We start from the raw sequence: 19205 nt of genomic DNA, 5'->3' as shown, positions 1-19205 counted from the left end.
TGGATCCTCTACAAGGATAATCTATCTGGATATTTTTCCCCATCTTCTCTAGATCTTAATCAACTCCTTAACATCTTCAACTTCACCTTCTCCCCTGACCTTGATCCTGATTCTATCTCAAGTGACCTTTTCATTTCTTTCCTAATTTCTCGTGTACTTCTGATTTACAATCTGGATTCTCCCTTTACAAATAGCTCTGTCAGGTCACCAGTTGTCTATTCATCCCCATCCTGCTCAACTTTTTTGCATTACTTATAGCACTGATAACCACTTCTAGTTTAAACTTTCTCCTCTCTGGACTTCCTGTCACTGAATTGTCTTGGTCTTCCACCAGTTTCGATGACCACTCTGGCCCTGTCTCCTTCATTGGCTCCACTTCCCAGAGCTAAGCCTCAAATGTGATCACACTGTATCAGGCTGGTCTTACCTGCCTTTCCCCACACATTCTCATGATGATCCACCCACTGTGATAGTGATAACCCCTAAATCCTGGCATGTTTTCACACTGTCAGTCACATTTCTGACACGGTTGGGCGATGTTGTATTGAAGAGGAGATTACAGTGGATGTCCTCTTATATGATACAACTGGATCCCGTGTTGGTCATTTAATTTTTCAAAAGGCAGATAATATAGGAATCCATTAAAAACCACTTTAATTTAAAATATAACCATACTTTTTCCCCTGAATTCTTTGAGTATAGGTCAACTTGTTGAAAAAATCCTTGTATAAGCCACCTATACTGCACTGAATAAAATTTCCAGCGTATTTTTAAAAGCAGAGCAGGAATTTAAGATCTGTGAAGCAATCTGTGCATAGAACCTTTCAGAATTTTTATTATTTTCCCCCAAGTCTTTCTAATTCCTAATTATACATTTTGCAGCAATTTTAAAAAGCTATTTACCTATATTAAGTCTTCCAAAGCAGTCAACTTAATTTTCTTACGAACAGTTCTCCTTAACGCGGAGGTTTCATCATTTTATCTGATATTTAATTAAACTGCATATTAAGGGTGTGGAGAAAAGGGAACCCTCCTACACTGTTGGTGGGAATGTAAATTGGTACAACCACTATGGAAAATAGTATGGAGGTTCCCTAAAAAACTAAAAATAGAACTACCATACGATCCAGCAATCCCACTCCTGGGCATATACCCAGAGAAAACCATAATCTGAAAAGATCCATGCACCCCAATGTTCACTGCAGCACTATTTACAATAGCCAAGACATGGAAGCAACCTAAATGTCCATCGACAGAGGAATGGATAAAGACGATGTGGTACATATATACAGTGGAATATTACTCAGCCATAAAAAAATGAAATAATGCCATTTGCAGCAACATGGATGGACCTAGAGATTATCATACTAAGTAAAGTAAGTCAGACAGAGAAAGACAAATATCATATGATATCACTCATGTGGAATCTAATTTTAAAAATGATACAAATGAACTCATTTACAAAACAGAAACAGACTTACAGATTATCGAAAACAAACTTATCGTTACCAAAGGGGAAACATGGAGGGGTGAGGAGGGACGATAAATCAGGAGCTTGGGATGAACATACACACACTACTATACATAAGATAGATGACCAACAAGGATCTGCTGTATAACAACACAGGGAACTCTACTCAATATTTTGTGATAACCTATATGAGAAAAGAATCTAAAAATGAATGAAAATATGTATGCATAAAACTGAATTATCTTGCTATACCCCAGAAACTAACACAATATTGTAAATCAACTATACTCCAGTAAAGCTAAATTAAAAAAAAAATCCTGCACATTACAATAACAAGGGTAAATGAATTTGGGAACAAACAATTCACTCTGGGTAGAAATGAAAGTATTTGGCTGTACTGGTGAGTAGCCTATCAGCCACGAGCATTCAGCACGCTGTGGTATCAGTCAGTGTGTTTTACAGAGAAAATGGAGAGTGACGGTTAATTTGGTAAGGCACATAAGTGAAAGAAAAAGAACAAGTTCGCATATTAAAGCCATATTAAGTTGGGAATGTTATGGAGATAAGAACAGTAACCAAGCCTAGATGTCCTCACCTCTACTCTTTTCAATGCCACGATATTTCTAGACTTATACTTAAGAGTGATTAAGATTCATATATGAAATGACAATCTATTTTAAAAATTAAACTGGAAAAATGATGAAAATCCCTAAATAACAGACACATCTATTCGTGGCCAATTTCCTATGTCTTTAAGGACTGCGAAAAACTTACCTACTCTACATGTAGTTACAATGATTGTGTTCCTTCCCCACTGAAAATAAAAAATAAGACCTTTAAGATCCTACCCACCTTTTTATATTGTAATAATATTCAAGTGACTATCACTAAAGTGTTTAAATGAATACAGTATTTGGGGGAACAGAGAAAACCTTCCTGTTGCCAATATTTTAAAAAACAAATAATAAACAATTAGTTTCAACAATACTGCAGAGATTTGCTAAGTATTTCACAAGTGCAAGGTGAACTTAACTCATTAACCTCAATGGAGTACAGAAGGAAGAACCCAGAACTCAGTGGATCATACTGATCTACGTTACTAACTTTGAGGGTTACTAATTTTGCCTTTTTGTCTCCCAAAGTTAGCTCTTCCCCAACTTAGCAAAAAGCTTCTAAATATAACTACAAGTGGAATAAAACAATTGGAGGAAGTAAAACCTTTTGTTTTCCTGCAACATATAAAGGAAAAACAAAGGCAAAAGCAATGTTCAAAAAATAAGCAATTGTTATAATATGTTTGAATGAATTCTCTTCCTCCACTAATGTCTTGGAAGAGCAGTTATATTTCTTTTTTTCTTATTAGATGCTATTCACGCTTTTGAAATATTAGCAAAACACTCAAGAGGCAGAGCTTGGTTCAAGATGGCGGAGTAGAAGGACCTGCTCTCACTCCCTCTTGCGAGAACACTAGAATCACAACTAACTGCTGAACGATCATCGACAGGAAGACACTGGAACTCACAAAAAAAGATACCCCACATCCAAAGACAAAGGAGAAGCCACAATGAGACGGTAGGAGGGGCGCAATCACAATAAAATCAAATCCCATAACTGCTGGGTGGGTGACTCACAAACTGGAGAACACTTATACCACAGAAGTCCACCCACTGGAGAGAAGGTTCTGAGCCCCATGTAAGGCTTCCCAACCTGCGGGTCCGGAAAAGGGAGGAGGAATTCCTAGAGAATCAGACTTCGAAGACTAGCAGGATTTGATTGCAGGACTTCGACAGGACTGAGGGAAACAGAGACTTCACTCTTGGAGGGCACACACAAAGTAGTGTGAGCATCGGGACCCAGGGGAAGGAGCAGTGACCCCAGGGGAGACTGAACCAGACCTACCTGCTAGTGTTGGAGGGTCTCCTGCAGAGGCAGGGGGTGGCTGTGGCTCACCATGAGGACAAGTACACTGGCAGCGGAAGTTCTGTGAAGTACTCCTTGGCGTGAGCCCTCCTGGAGTCTGCCATTAGCCTCACCAAAGAACCCGGGTAGGCTCCAGTGTTGGGTCACCTCAGGCCAAACAACCAACAGGGAGGGAACCCAACCCCACCCACCAGCACACAAGCAGATTAAAGTTTTACTGAGCTCTGCCCACCAGAGCAACAGCCAGCTCTACCCACCACCAGTCCCTCCGATCAGGAAACTTGCTTAAGCCTCTTAGATAGCCTCATCCACCAGAGGGAAGACAGCAGAAGCAAGAAGAACTACAATCCTGCAGCCTGTGGAACAAAAATCACATTCACAGAAAGATAGACAAGATGAAAAGGCAGAGGGCTATGTAACAGATGAAGGAACAAGATAAAACCCCAGAAAAACAACTAAATGAAGTGGAGATAGGCAACCTTCCAGAAAAAGAATTCAGAATAATGATAGTGAAGATGATCCAGGACCTCTGAAAAACAATGGAGGCAAAGATCGAGAAGATGCAAGAAATGTTTAACAAAGACCTAGAAGAATTAAAGAACAAACAAACAGAGATGAACAATACAATAACTGAAATGAAAAATACACTAGAAGGAATCAACAACAGAATAACTGAGGGAGAAGAATGGATAAGTGACCTGGAAGACAGAATGGTGGAATTCACTGCTGCAGAACAGAATAAAGAAAAAAGAATGAAAAGAAATGAAGACAGCCTAAGAGACCTCTGGGACAACATTAAACGCAACAACATTCGCATTATAGGGGTCCCAGAAGGAGAAGAGAGAGTGAAAGGACCCAAGAAAATATTTGAAGAGATTACAGTCGAAAACTTCCCTAACATGGGAAAGGAAATAGCCACCCAAGTCCAGGAAGTGCAGAGAGTCCCATACAGGATAAACCCAAGGAGAAACATGCCGAGACACACAGTAATCAAATTGGCAAAATTTAAAAAAAAAAAAATTACTGAAAGCAGCCAGGGAAAAACGACAAATAACATACAAGGGAACTCCCATAAGGTTAACAGCTGATTTCTCAGCAGAAACTACAAGCCAGAAGGGAGTGGCATGATATATTTAAAGTGATGAAAGGGAAGAACCTACAACCAAGATTACTCTACCCGGCAAGGATCTCATTCACATTCGATGGACAAATCAAAAGCTTTACAGACAAGCAAAAGCTAAGAGAATTCAGCACCACCGAACCAGCTCTACAACAAATGCTAAAGGAACTTCTCTAAGTGGGAAACACAAGAGAAGAAAAGGACCTACAAAAACAAACCCAAAACAATTAAGAAAACGGTCATAGGAACATACATATCAATAACTACCTTAAACATGAACGGATTAAATGCTCCAACCAAAAGACACAGTCTTGCTGAATGGATACAAAAACAAGACCCATATAATATGCTGTCTACAGGAGACCTACTGCAGACCTAGGGACACAGACAGACTGAAAGTGAGGGGATGGAAAAAGATATTCCATGCAAATGGAAATCAAAAGAAAACTGGAGTATCAATACTCATGTCAGATAAAACAGACTTTAAAATAAAGAATGTTACAAGAGACAAGGAAGGACACTACATAATGATCAAGGGATCAATCCAAGAAGAAGATATAACAATTGTAAATATATATGCACCCAACACAGGAGCACCTCAATACATAAGGCAACTGCTAACAGCTATAAAAGAGGAAAGCGACAGTAAAACAATAACAGTGGGGGACTTTAACACCTCACTTACACCAATGGACAGATCATCCAAATAGAAAATTAATAAGGAAACAGAAGCTTTAAATGACACAACAGACCAGATAGATTTAATTGATATTTATAGGACATTCTATCCAAAAACAGATTACACTTTCTTCTCAAGTACGCATGGAACATTCTCCAGGATAGATCACATCTTGGGTCACAAATCAAGCCTCAGTAAATTTAAGAAAATTGAAATCATATCAAGCATCTTTTCTGACCACAACGCTATGAGATTAGAAATCAATTACAGGGGAAAAAAAACCGTAAAAAACACAAAAACATGAAGGCTAAACAATACGTTACTAAATAACCACGAGATCACTGAAGAAATAAAAAAATACCTAGAGACAAATGACAATGAAAACACGACGATCCAAAACCTATGGGATGCAGCAAAAGCAGTTCTAAGAGGGAAGTTTATAGCTATACAAGCCTACCTCAAGAAACAAGAAAAATCTCAAGTAAACAATCTAACCTTACACCTAAAGGGGCTAGAGAAAGAAGAACAAACAAAACCCAAAGTTAGCAGAAGGAAAGAAATCATCAAGATCAGAGCAGCAATAAATGAAATACAAACAAAGAAAACAATAGCAAAGATCGATAAAACTAAAAGCTGGTTCTTTGAGAAGATAAACAAAATCAATAAAGATAAACTCCTCAAATCAATAAAATTAGAAATGAAAAAGGAGAAGTTACAACACACACCACAGAAAAACAAAGCATCCTAAGAGACTACTACAAGCAACTCTATGCCAATAAAATGGACAACCTGGAAGAAATGGACAAATTCTTAGAAAGGTATAACCTTCCAAGACTGAACCAGGAAGAAACAGAAAATATGAACAGACCAACCACAAGTAATGAAATTGAAACTGTGATTAAAAATCTTCCAACAAACAAAAGTCCAGGACCAGATGGCTTCACAGGTGAATTCTATCAAACATTCAGAGACGAGCTACCACCCATCCTTCTCAAACGCTTCCAAAAAACTGCAGAGGAAGGAGCACTCCCAAACTCATTCTATGAGGCCACCATCACCCTGATACCAAGACCAGACAAAGATACTACAAAAAAAGAAAATTACAGACCAATATCACTGATGAATATAGATGCAAAAATCCACAACAAAATACTAGCAAACAGAATCCAACAACACATTAAAAGGGTTATACACCATGATCAAGTGGGATTTATCCCAGGGATGCAAGGATTCTTCAATATATGCAAATCAATCAATGTGATACACCATATTAACAAATTGAAGAATAAAAACCATATGATCATCTCCATAGATGCAGAAAAAGCTTTTGACAAAATTCAACACCCATTTATGATAAAAACTCTCCAGAAAGTGGGCATAGAGGGAACCTACCTCAACATAATAAAGGCCACATACGACAAACCCACAGCGAACATCATTCTCAATAGTGAAAAACTGAAAGCATTTCCTCTAAGATCAGGAACGAGACAAGGATATCCACTCTCACCACTATTATCCAACATAGTTTTGGAAGTCCTAGTCACGGCAATCAGAGAAGAAAAAGAAATAAAAGGAATACAAATTGGAAAAGAAGAAGTAAAAGTGTCACTGTTTGCAGATGACATGATACTATACATAGAGAATCCTAAAAATGCCACCAGAAAACTACTAGAGCTAATCAATGAATTTGGTGAAGTTGCAGGATACAAAATTAATGCACAGAAATCTCTTGCATTCCTATATATTAATGATGAAAAATCTGACAGAGAAATTAAGGAAACACTTCCATTTACCATTGCAACAAAAAAGAATAAAATACCTAGGAATAAACCTACCTAGGGAGACAAAAGGCTTGTATGCAGAAAACTATAAGACACTGATGAAAGAAATTAAGGATGATACCAACAGATGGAGAGATATACCATGTTCTTGGACTGGAAGAATCAATATTGTGAAAATGACTACACTACCCAAAGCAATCTACAGATTCAGTGCAATCCCTATCAAACTACCAATGGCATTTTTTACAGAACTAGAACAAAAAAGTCTTAAAATATGTATGGAGACACAAAAGACCCCGAATAGCCAAAGCAGTCTTGAGGGAAAAAAACGGAGCTGGAGGAATGAGACGCCCTGGCTACAGACTATACTACAAAGTTACAGTAATCGAGACAATATAGTACTGGCACAAAAACAGAAATATAGGTCAATGGAACAAGACAGAAAGCCCAGAGATAAACCCACACAACTATGGTCAACAAATCTATGACAAAGGAGGCAAGAATATACAATGGAGAAAAGACAGTCTCTTCAGTAAGTGGTGCTGGGAAAACTGGACAGCTACATGTAAAAGAATGAAATTAGAACACTCCCTAACACCATACACAAAATTAAACTCAAAATGGATTAGAGACCTAAGTGTAAGACCAGACACTATAAAACTCTTAGAGGAAAACACAGGAAGAACACTCTTTGACATAAATCACAGCAAGATCTTTTTTGATCCACCTCCTAGAGTAATGGAAATAAAAACAAAAATAAACAAGTGGGACCTAATGAAACTTCAAAGCTTTTGCACAGCAAAGGAAACCATAAACAAGATGAAAAGACAACCCTCAGAATGGGAGAAAATATTTGCAAACGAATCAACAGACAAAGGATTAATCTCCAAAATATATAAATAGCTCAATATTAAACAGTTCAATATTAAAAAAACAAACAACCTAATCAAAAAATGGGCAGAAGACCTAAATAGACATTTCTCCAAATAAGACATACAGATGGCCAAGAAGCACATGAAAAGCTGCTCAACATCACTCATTATTAGAGAAATGCAAATCAAAACCACAATGAGGTATCACCTCACACCAGTCAGAATGGGCATCAGCAGAAAATCTACAAACAACAAATGCTGGAGAGGGTGTGGAGAAAAGGGAACCCTCTTGCACTGCTGATGGGAATGTAAATTGATATAGCCACTATGGAGAACAGCATGGAGGTTCCTTAAAAAACTAAAAGTACAACTACCATATGACCCAGCAATCCCACTACTGGGCATATACTCAGAGAAAACCATAATTCAAAAAGACACATGCACCCCAATGTTCACTGCAGCACTATTTACAACAGCCAGGTCATAGAAGCAACCTCAATGTCCACTGACAGATGAATGGATAAAGAAGATGTGGTACATATATACAATGGAATATTACTCAGCCATAAAAAGGAACGAAACTGGGTCATTTGTAGAGACGTGGGTGGACCTAGAGACTGTCATACAGAGTGAAGTAAGTCGGACAGAGAAAAACAAATATTGCATATTAACGCATATATGTGGAACCTAGAATAATGGTACAGATGAACCGGTTTGCGGGGCAGAAATTGAGACACAGATGTAGAGAACAAACATATGGACACCAAGGGGGGAAAGCCGTGGAGGGGTGGGGGTGGTGGTGTGATGAATTGTGCGATTGGGATTGACACGTGTACACTGATGTGTATAAAATGGATGACTAATAAGAACCTGCTGTATAAAAAAATAAAATTCAAAAATTAAAAGAAAAACACTCAAGAGGAAAGAATTTTCAATGAATATTAGTTCTTTAAAAAACTAGATATGATACAATAATCAGTTTAGGGTTTGTTCAAATTTGAGAGCTTTAATTGGCCTGTGGGTGGGTTGGATGTGCTGTTAAATATTGTGCATAATTAGGGATGTGTGTATAAACAAGATATTTCAGCATAAATTGCATTATTCTATCAGGTAATATGTAACACTATCTAACCTTTTGCAAACTACTGGTCTCCTTTTTTTCTGTGAATACTGTCATACAAAAAAAAAAAAAAAATGCCTCAGTACTGAGATGCAAGCAAAGTTGACATTTTGCATAACCTGTGTCCCTGCCTGCCTTTTAATATTAACTTGCTTTTTTTCTTCTCCTAACATGATATAAGAAGATGCTAGTAGACTAAAAGAAAAGGAGAGGGAAAATAATATTTTATGAGGATTTCAAATCTTATTTTAAACCAATGAGGAAAAATAATGTACATGAGTTGTGGTTCACAAATTGATTAAGAATAATGGTGTAGCCATGATAATACATCACATGATCATTTAACATGGCCCTCAACAAACTGACCATGAACTTAATCATTTACTATAACTGTAGTCAGTCAAATAGAAACTCAGCCAAAACAAGTCTGTCTGATTATAGTCATAGTAGGAATAAGCTTTTATACCTTTTACCTTGCGGATTACTTATTTTCTCTAACACATCCAAATAAATCATACACATGAACAATTCAACTGTAAATAATATACTGGAAAATCTTTAACCAGTAACTCTAAAAGTCAATACTAGCTTATATATGAAACATAATAAGCAATAATTCAAAGTCTTCTTGGTTACTGAAATTCTCTGAGAAAAGAAATTTCACTACTCAATTGCTAACGAGTAATCGAAAAGTGGTGAATTGGAAGGGCTTTGAGCTGTTGGAAAGTTTGTGGTTTTCCCTATTTTTCACAAGTGTTTCCCCATAACCAGTAAGGGTCAACGTGGCCAAGAATGATTCTTCAGTGCCCACCTGAAATAGTTCCCTAAAATTAAAAAGCAATGCTGGGCACTTTTAGTATCTCAGAATATAGTTCATCAAAGCTTCATTAAAGCTTGTAATTTTACAGATTGAGAAACTAAGGCTGAAAAAGATAGGGAGACTTATCCAAAGTTACAAGATGGTGGCAGAGCATGACCCAGCACTGAAAACCTCGCAGGAGGTTCATGTGACTCTGGGTCAACCTCAGGGCCACCTCTTTGCCTTTATCACCATGGCCTCTCCGTCTGGCCCAGGCTCAGCACAACAGAAACCAGAATCTTCTTAAATTATGATTCTCTGGGACTTCCCTGGTGGTCCAGTGGCTAAGACTCCGTGCTCCCAATGCAGGGGGCCCGGGTTCAATCCCTGGTCAGGGAACTAGATCCCACATGCCACAACTAAGAGTCCACATACTGCAACTAAAGATCCTGTGTGCCACAACTAAGACCTGGCCCCGCACAGCCAAATAATAAATAAATAAATGTTTAAAAAAAAACCCAGGGACTTCCCTGGTGGCGCACTGGATAAGAATCCGCCTGCCAGTGCAGGGGACACGGGTTCGATCCCCGGTCTGGGAAGATCCCACATGCTGCGGAGCAACTAAGCCCCGTACACCACCACTACTGAGCGTGCGCTCTAGAGCTCACGAGCCACAACTACTGAAGCCCACGTGCCTAGAGCCCGTGCTCCACAACAAGAGAAGCCACTGCAATGAGAAGCCCGCGCACCGCAACGAAGAGTAGCCCCCCTCGCTGCACCTAGAGAAAGCCCGCGCGCAGCAACAAAGACCCAACACAGCCAAAAATAAATAAATAAATTTATAAAAAAAACAAAAACAAAAACAAAAACCCAAAACACTATGATTCTCAACAACCTCAAAGTTAGCGCTGTGTCTCCTAACATATTACTTATAATGTCATTAGCAGAAACTCTCACTTGGTACATGTGTTACAGCTAAAAAAGAATATCAAAACCACTTGTGATTAAATAAAATTTACGAAAACAGTATTAAGCAAACTTTTATTTTCTGATGTAAATTGTCTGATTTAAAGAAAAAGGAATGCATTCTTTCATCATCATCAAGAGAACATCTGACATCAATTAACTCTCATCTACTTTAAAGTGAAGAATTAAACACAAAATTACCTTTGAAGGTTTCAAGTTCCTTCCTGTAGGAAAAAAAAGATATAAATTTATTAATCTATTCCCCATGGAAACTGCTCTTAGATTATAAAATTTTAAGTACTTCAAATGCCCAGAGTGGTATTTCTAGATGCTCACATGTCAATTATACTTCAGTGAAATTACCAGTACAATTAGCCTAAAGCTACTATTTTCAGTTTTTCTGCTATTACCCTATTAGTGGCTCAAAAAAGTTCTACCAAAATTTAAACTGTTAAAACACTGAAACACTTATAAGAAGACACAGAGCATTTTAATGCCAGCTAGGAACCATCTAGTATATATAAGAATCAGTTTATAAAAGCACTTAACAATTTTCCCTCCACTGATAAATATTAAACAACAGATTTTTAAAATCTTTAATTAAAAATCATCTGGAATAGGATCAGTGTTTTCCCCTTTTAAATGAAAGGGGAGAGCATATATCAAAGGATTGAAGTCCATAGATCATCCTGACACAAAAGGGCCAAGCCTCCAGGAAATCCTCTGGTTTGTAATTTTGGCAGCGTCAATTAGCGATGCTGAAACACAAAGTTTCCTGGGGAAATGTAAAGCCAGGGAAAATAGATGATCATATAACAAAACATTTTTTAAAAAATAAATCTATTTATTCATTCATTCATTCATTCATTTATTTATGGCTGTGTTGGGTCTTCGTTGCTGTGCATGACCTTTCTCTAGCTGTGGCGAGCGGGGGCTACTCTTCGTTGTGGTGTGCAGGCTTCTCACTGCAGTGGCTTCTCTTGTTACACAGCATGGGCTCTAAGCACGCGGGCTTCAGTAGTTGTGGCACACGGGCTCAGTAGTTGTGGTTCGCGGGCTCTAGAGCGCAGGCTCAGTAGTTGTGGCGCGTGGGCTTAGTTGCTCCATGGCATGTGGGAACTTCCTGGACTAGGGCTCGAACCCGTGTCCCCTGCATTGGCAGGTGGATTCTAAACCACTGTGCCACCAGGGAAGTCCCCATAATACAAAACATTTTTGACAAAGAAGTCAAAAGCAAGTTTTTTTCAGGTTTTCCTTCATAATTCTGTAATTATATTTTTCTCATTATCAGTACTAATAATTTTGAGGAGGCAAATTCATTTAGTAAAGGTTTGTTATCCCACTCAAAATATGAGACGTTCATCTTTTATTTGCATGTACGTTTTACTAAAAATCTAGAGCTATTTTTGATTCTCAAATCAGTATTCCACATTGCTAATTACAATACCTCTCATGTTCCAAAACAGTTGACTACAATGAACAGCTGGCTGGTGGAACCGGCAAGCTGCCACTGAGAAGCCAATATTCTTGTAACAGCCAAGGGAAGGTTCTTAAATCAGATGGTCATCTCACCCCTCTTTTTTTTCTAAAAATACCAACTCATGATAATATTGCCCCAGCACCAGAGTTCATTAACTAAGAAAAAAGAATGTTATTTTCAATCCTATCATTAAAAAAAAAAAAAAAAAGTGCAATTGTTTCCCTTGAGCCAATAGCCCAGCTTCATTCTTAAAAGACTAGGTACAAAGTAAACATGCCTAAAACCTACTTTATACTCCAATAATGGGATGAAAGCCAAAATAGGCCTAGCGGAAAGGCAACATCTATCGTAAGAGAATATCCTGAAGAGATACCTTCAATCTACTTCTTACTGATGCCCTCGTGTGAGCAATCCCCTAAGGCCACCAAGGGGTGGACAAGATGACGAAACACTCACTTCAATATTTTAGGAAGTAATTCTTTTCTCTCTGATAACAGTCTTTAGATAGTGTCTGCCTTCCTTCTTTTAGAACATGCAGCAGTAAACAAAATTTCAAAAAAGCACCTCCTGTTTTAAAAAGGTGAAACTTGGAGTAATGATTTCAGACATTGTTTTTCCCTTACTCTCGCCCTGAATACTAAAAACCATAAAGCGAAGAATCCAGTGTCTACTTTATTAATGAGTCATTGCCCAATTGAGGGAAGCTTTCATGTGGAGTTACCATGCCCACCTTCCAACCTTCTGGCTGCCTCATCAAAGCAATGGGAAGCTGCTATGAGAAAAGAGGGAAGGCCAGCAGGGTGCTCTCCCTAGACACCTCTGTTTACAGACTGTCATGACCCACGGCAGTTCATGAAACCTCCTTTCAGAAAGTAAGCCACTCCTGTACCCAATTCCTAAAAAAGAAGACTGGCTGAGGCAGTGGTGGTACAGATAACGGTGGTTTAAGGTAAAAATCAGTACTACGGAACTTTTAAAGAACTGATAAAGGAAATCAGTAGCACCGGAAGCCTTGAAGTGTTGTAATTTTTAGGGCAAACTCCACAATGTCAGAGGTAACAGCATCTGGAAATACAGAAGATATAAGAGAAGGGAGGGAAAGGCACATCAAGCAGAGGTAACGGTGAAAGTGAAGCCCTGGAGGCTGAACGTTGCGTGTTATCTTTAGGAAAGAACAAATAATTCAGAACAGCAGGCTGAATGAAGAGAAAGTAGTGGGAGATGAGGTTAAAGAGGTAGAGGATTCTGAGTGCCAGGCTAAAAGGATTTGGTTTTATTTTTAGCAGGAGAATAACTTGAGCAAATCTGTGCTTTGGGAAGAACATTCTAGCTGTGATGCATAGATGTGCTAACAAGGGTGAGAATAAAGCAGGGAGCACTCAGGAAACTATTAGAAGAGTTTGAAGAAGAGCTAATTAGTGACTGGAAAGGGCAACATAAGTGGCAATGGCAATGAAGAGAGGGAGTCCAATTTGAAAAACGCCACGGAGAAGACTCAACAGACCATGGCAACTGATGACATGGGCACAAGTACATAACCATGAGAGTTCTAGTCTGGATCACTGGAAGGAAAGGGAGTTCGTTAACAGAAAACTTAGGAAGAGGAGCAGATTCTGGACGGCAGTGCATGAGTTCAGTTTGGAACTTAATGAAATAATCTGGAAGGTAGGAAACCTAAGGCTGGCGATGCTGAAAGACATGACTCCCCTCCCCTGTAACCTGCTCAGGGATTCAGCTCCCCCACTGCCTGTTCAGTCCTGAACCTACTCCAGCTTGGCTTCCAGACGCCACCACTGCACCGTGAGGGTCACCAGCAATCACCAAGCTGCCGAAGGCAATGCTCACTCTCAGTTTTCGTCCGAATCCCTCAGCAGAATTTGATTCCTTGAGAAAGTTTTCTCTAGTTTTTCTCCTTCTCCCTCAGCTCCTTCTGCTACTTCTCTACCCTTTCCAGACGACCACTAGATGCTGGAGCTCCGCCAGCCTGGTCCTGGGCCCTCTGCGTAACTTACATTCTCTCACAAGGCAATTCATTCAGCTATGCAGCCTTAAATACCATCCACATACTGACTTCCTGATTTATACTTCCCGTCTTGATCTCTTCTTTGAGCTCCAGACGCAAATGCAACTGCCTATTTGAGAGCTCTGCTCAAAGTGGAGCAGGCTTCCCAACAATACCTGCAAGAGAGCCTGTTCGGGCTTCCCCGGTGGCACAGTGGTTAAGAATCCATCTGCCAATGCAGGGGACACAGGTTCGAGCCCTGGCCTGGGAAGATCCCACATGCCGCAGAGCAACTAAGCCCATGCGCCACAACTACTGAGCCTGTGCTCTAGAGCCCGTGAGCCACAACTACTGAGCCCGCGTGCCACAACTACTGAAGCCCGCGCGCCTAGAGCCCGTGCACCGCAACAAGAGAAGCCACCACAGTGAGAAGCCTGCACACCGCGACGAAGAGTAGCCCTCGCTCGCCTCAACTAGAGAAAGCCCACGCGCAGCAACAACGATCCAATTGCAGCCAAAAATAAATAAAATAAATAAATTTAAAAAAAAAAGAGCCTGTTCTTCCTTCAGTCTCCCTCATCTCAACTCATGCCATTACCAAGTTCCTCAAGCTTTGGTTTATCCATCTCCCTCCTTCGCCACATCTAATCCATCAATATATCCTATTAATTCTATCTCAAAACATATCCTGAATCCATCCATTTCTCCCCATCGTCACAACTGTCATGATGATAAATATCGTGCCTTGGGTAAATATTCATTTTCTCATACTGAATGTAATCTTTGATCATTCATTCAACAAAAAATGTACTGAGCCTTAGACACTAGGAATAACGTCAGGAATAGCAGTAGGAATAATGCTCAGGTTGGGTTATACACGTTCCATAACCTCAAGGAACTTTAGGGAGAAGAGACAGAAGTAAAGCAACAGTTAGAAACCGATGTCATAGATTAGTGCTCTGATAATGCCAGCCATGCTGAGGATTTTCTAGGAATACAGAGGAGGGAGCAACTCGCACACTGTGGGTTGCTGGGAAAGGCTTCCTGGAGGAGCCAGGATGAACTGAGTTTTGAGGGAAAGCATAACTGATGATGACAGGTAACACTGATTGAAAACATGGCAGATGCTTCACTCTTGACCATTATTACGTCATACTCGCAGCTAACCAAATGAAAAAGCATAGGTGACCAGGAGTTCTAAGTTCTGGCTACTCTCCAAACTCTTATCCAAGTTCACCTTTTCCATGATGATATCCTTCACACTCAAATGGCAATCTCCCCTTACCTCAACTCCTATAGCACTCAGGTCCATTAGTTTTATAACACCTGGTGCAGCCTTGTAATGCAGTGATCTCCATGCAGGTATCATCTCTACAATTACACTGCAGAGATCCTGAAGTGCAGAGATCATGTCTCATCCGCCCTGATCACACATGTGCACAGAGTCAGACACAACAGACACTCAGCAAGTCATGATTATCAAGTACTGTGGCTGCAGAATGACTAAGAATAGCTGCTTCTTCAAAGAAGCCTTTGCTATGACTAGGGAGGATTTTATTCTTTATAAAAAAAGTTTGACCACATAGTCTCTCATCTGATAACAATGTGTTTGCCTCTTGCAATTTCAAAAATCTGAGTCTCTTCTTTTTCAAAGTTTAATAATATTTTCAGAAGATCAAATAAGTAGAAAGAATTGAAATGCCTTCCTTTAGATTTTACCATATTTTAAATTTTACTCAATTCAGCAAAGGCCATCACAAAATTTAGCATAACAAACCCTGAAACTAAAACATTCACCAAATAACACCAGGCTCAAAAATCTAATATTTCCAAAGGGCGAAACTGCTATTTAATCATTTTCTCTGCAGGGGTTGAGTTATGAGGGCAGGAAAAAAAAAAAAAAAAAGCATCACATTAATAAATAAATCTATGCAGTGTTGCAAGAAGTATATTAAATCTGTATATGTATAGAAATCAACTAAATCAGACTCACAGATGCAAACTTAATAGATTGGATCCACTGGATAAATGTCTCCATAAATACAATCATCTCACAGATGGAAGCACACTTTCTCTAAACACTAAACTGCTTCCCCAGGACAAATCCATGATAAAAACCTAACACAATGATTCTCTATGGCAATATATCACATTCAAAATGTGAAGTGCAAAATCAACTCTCACATTTTTCTTCATATTTGAAAATGTTTAGGGGAAATTGTTTTTAAAGTATGATCAGCAATACTTTTTGTATTGAACACAGTAGAAGAGCGTCCCTTTGTTATGGCTGATGGATAGGAAAGTTCATAGGAAAGATCTTACAAGACCTCTTTCACAAAAGACCGGCTACTGTTCACTATTACCCAATCTTTTGTTTCTTAGCATTCCACAGTCGTGAAAATGTGTACCCTTATGCACCTGGTGAGTTTGTGGTTAAGAGGGTAGAAAGTGGATGAAGGTGGGGCTGGGGGAGAGCGGGCCTACCTGCTTGAGGTAATTTGCACAAAACTGTATCTTAGAAGTCCCTGCTGTCATTTGTTCCTTACACAGGTACTGTGGAGGGACATGTGTTATAGAATAAGATATTTTTAATACGTAGAATGGGAGGTGGCAACAACCAAGAACAGAACCCAAGAGAATAACAGAACTAAAGCATCTACAATGGCAACTAGATACTAACCTACAGTAGAGAAGAAAATTTAGGATATGAGTGTTATAGAAGTAAAAAAAGGACAGTTTCAAGAGGTCAGGTAAATGAGGACTGATTTGTCAACGGGCTTAGTTACCTAAAGACCTAAGAAGAAAAATACAGGTTAAATATTTAAAGTGCATCATGGATTTGGTCTCTATGAACGTCTTAATATGACACAACCTGTATACGATCTTTCTCTAGAACAATATTTTAACTTCAGTGTGCCATGCATCTTGTCCATTCACAAGCAACCTGTTAGAAAGATCTACCTTGTTGGCTATTAGATATTTTTGTATTTCTACAAATACTCCTCAGCTTTGTTCTGGGATATAGTTAATTTACTTGGAAACAGTTTGTGTGGTGGCCCCCAAGCTGTAAGCTTATTCAGCTTTCTGCTTTCCGGAGAACTGCTTGTCTCTTTCTTGGTATGCACTCCTGACGCTGCGGTATTGAGCGTAAAAAAGGAAAATGGCTTGCGGCCAGTTTCGTTCCAGGTGCCTGCTCTGGATCTAAGAGCCCCTGGTTGTTCCCCAGAAGAAGGACGTGCCGCCCTGAGGGGGAAGTCTGTATCTCCAAAGAATGGCCCATAAGGCATGCTGACGCATAGATAGTGGCGCATAGACAGTGGCGCATAGATAGTGGCGACAGAATTATGTGGAAATACAAGGTTTACTGATTTATTGTCTAATATTCGTTCCGTACTAAACCTATATATACATTCATGCTCTTTGAATAAACTTGCCTTGCAACCATCAGTTGTCTTGGCCCTTCTGACCCCATACTGGTGCTTTTCAGTTCCTTACCCCTCACCGCCAGGAACTTCTAGCTTTCTGCAGCCGGTCTGCGGCAAGTTTGATCTTTTTGATGCTTGTTTTTATGATTAGTTAAGCAGGTCTGGAACAGGGCTCAGTCAAGGGCTAACTGTACCCCTGCTGAAGGATACGCTCCTGAGTGCTCTACCTGGTGCCCCAGGAATTCTAAGCTTCTTCAGTCTGGCTGCTGGGCTCAGGCACAGTGTGAGGATGTGAGCACCGGGCACTGTTAACTGACCCTTTTGGATGATATTTTCCTCCTGCCTCAGGTGGTTTCCTCACATGAATTATCGGTCCTCTGCTGAATATTCAGGGGAGCTTTCTGCAGATTTTCGGTATCCTCTCTCCCTGGCACTGTGTCCTGTGAACTCTGGCTGCCTTGGGTTCCCAGGCGCTCAGCTGTTCTTCAGTTTAGAGAGTCTGCCAGGCTCTACCTGGGCCCCCTCCCTGCACTTAGCCTGGAAACTCTCAAGGCAGAACGCTGGGGAAACCACAGGGCTTGTCTCACCTGTTTCCTATCGATCAAGGATCACTTCTCTTCTTTGCCCAATGTCTTCCAAAGCGTTATTTCATTTATATTGTCTGTTTTTTGGCTGCATCACGTGGGAGAGTAAGTCTGGTCCCTGTTATTCCAGCTTGGGAGGATCCTTTCTGAAAAAGCACTGCCTGAAGGAAAGCTCTGCTGATCTACTTTCCATTCAGCATCCAAATGGATCTCCATGCAAAACCTCGGGAGCTAGTTATTGCCTTTCTGCCTATCTCTGTTGGACCTTCTTCTCTGTTGTTCACCTTGGAGAATGCCACTGGTTTCTTCTGTTCTATTCTCAGCAAAGCCAGGCCTGTGGCAAGTCTCCCAGGCACACCATCCTCAACACTCTGAAATGGAAGAACAGGTCAGGCCCGTGGCCCACAGCCTGTCTAGTGGACAGTCAGTTCTTGAAGCTCAGGAGTTTGGTGGGTTATTCTCTAGAACATAAGCTGGTCAAATACTACTAAAGATAACATCTCAAATAAATCTGTTATGCTTTGCTTTAAAGATTTTCTAAACTTAGTCTACAGTCCACATTAACATAAAAATAAAACACAAACACGAAGAAGAGCATAGTTCCTTAGCATTAGCTGTAATACATAAAGCAAAAGGAATAATGACTTTCTCAAAATATGCCTGGGCACTGAATCTTATCAACAGAAGCAGTGCCCCCCCACTCACAGGAGTTTCTAAGAGATGACAATTAAGTTTCAAAGTCTAAATGAATCAGTGAAAAATGCTTCTAGAGTTTAGTATGCCCCAAAGTAGATTTCAAGTCCAATGGAAGACTGTGTTAAAATTATGAGTCATTTATAATTAAGCTGAAATACTAAAATCACACTGTTCTTCAAGATGTAGCTATTTTCAGAGAAATTCTGATGGTATGCTGCATACTGTAGGGGAAAACAAAGGATCCAAAAGTCTGGAAGTAAGAAATATTTTAATTAAATCACTCACATATG

At 39.7% G+C, this 19205-nt stretch overlaps 1 protein-coding gene across 1 annotated transcript in view; it reads right to left on the bottom strand.

Annotated features, from left to right (window-relative positions):
- DTNBP1 (dystrobrevin binding protein 1) overlaps positions 1-19205 on the bottom strand; it is a 118649-nt gene that overhangs the window by 52803 nt on the left and 46641 nt on the right. The window contains exon 7 of the mRNA XM_068559142.1: positions 10930-10952. Within this exon, the coding sequence (XP_068415243.1) occupies positions 10930-10952 (23 nt within the window). The remainder of the gene's footprint in view (positions 1-10929; positions 10953-19205) is intronic.

Source organism: Eschrichtius robustus, chromosome 12, assembly GCF_028021215.1.
Source record: "Eschrichtius robustus isolate mEscRob2 chromosome 12, mEscRob2.pri, whole genome shotgun sequence".
In the NCBI taxonomy this organism is placed as follows: Eukaryota; Metazoa; Chordata; class Mammalia; order Artiodactyla; family Eschrichtiidae; genus Eschrichtius; species Eschrichtius robustus.
Note: the sequence above shows the minus strand (reverse complement) of the source record. Positions and strands in the feature narration are given on the sequence as shown.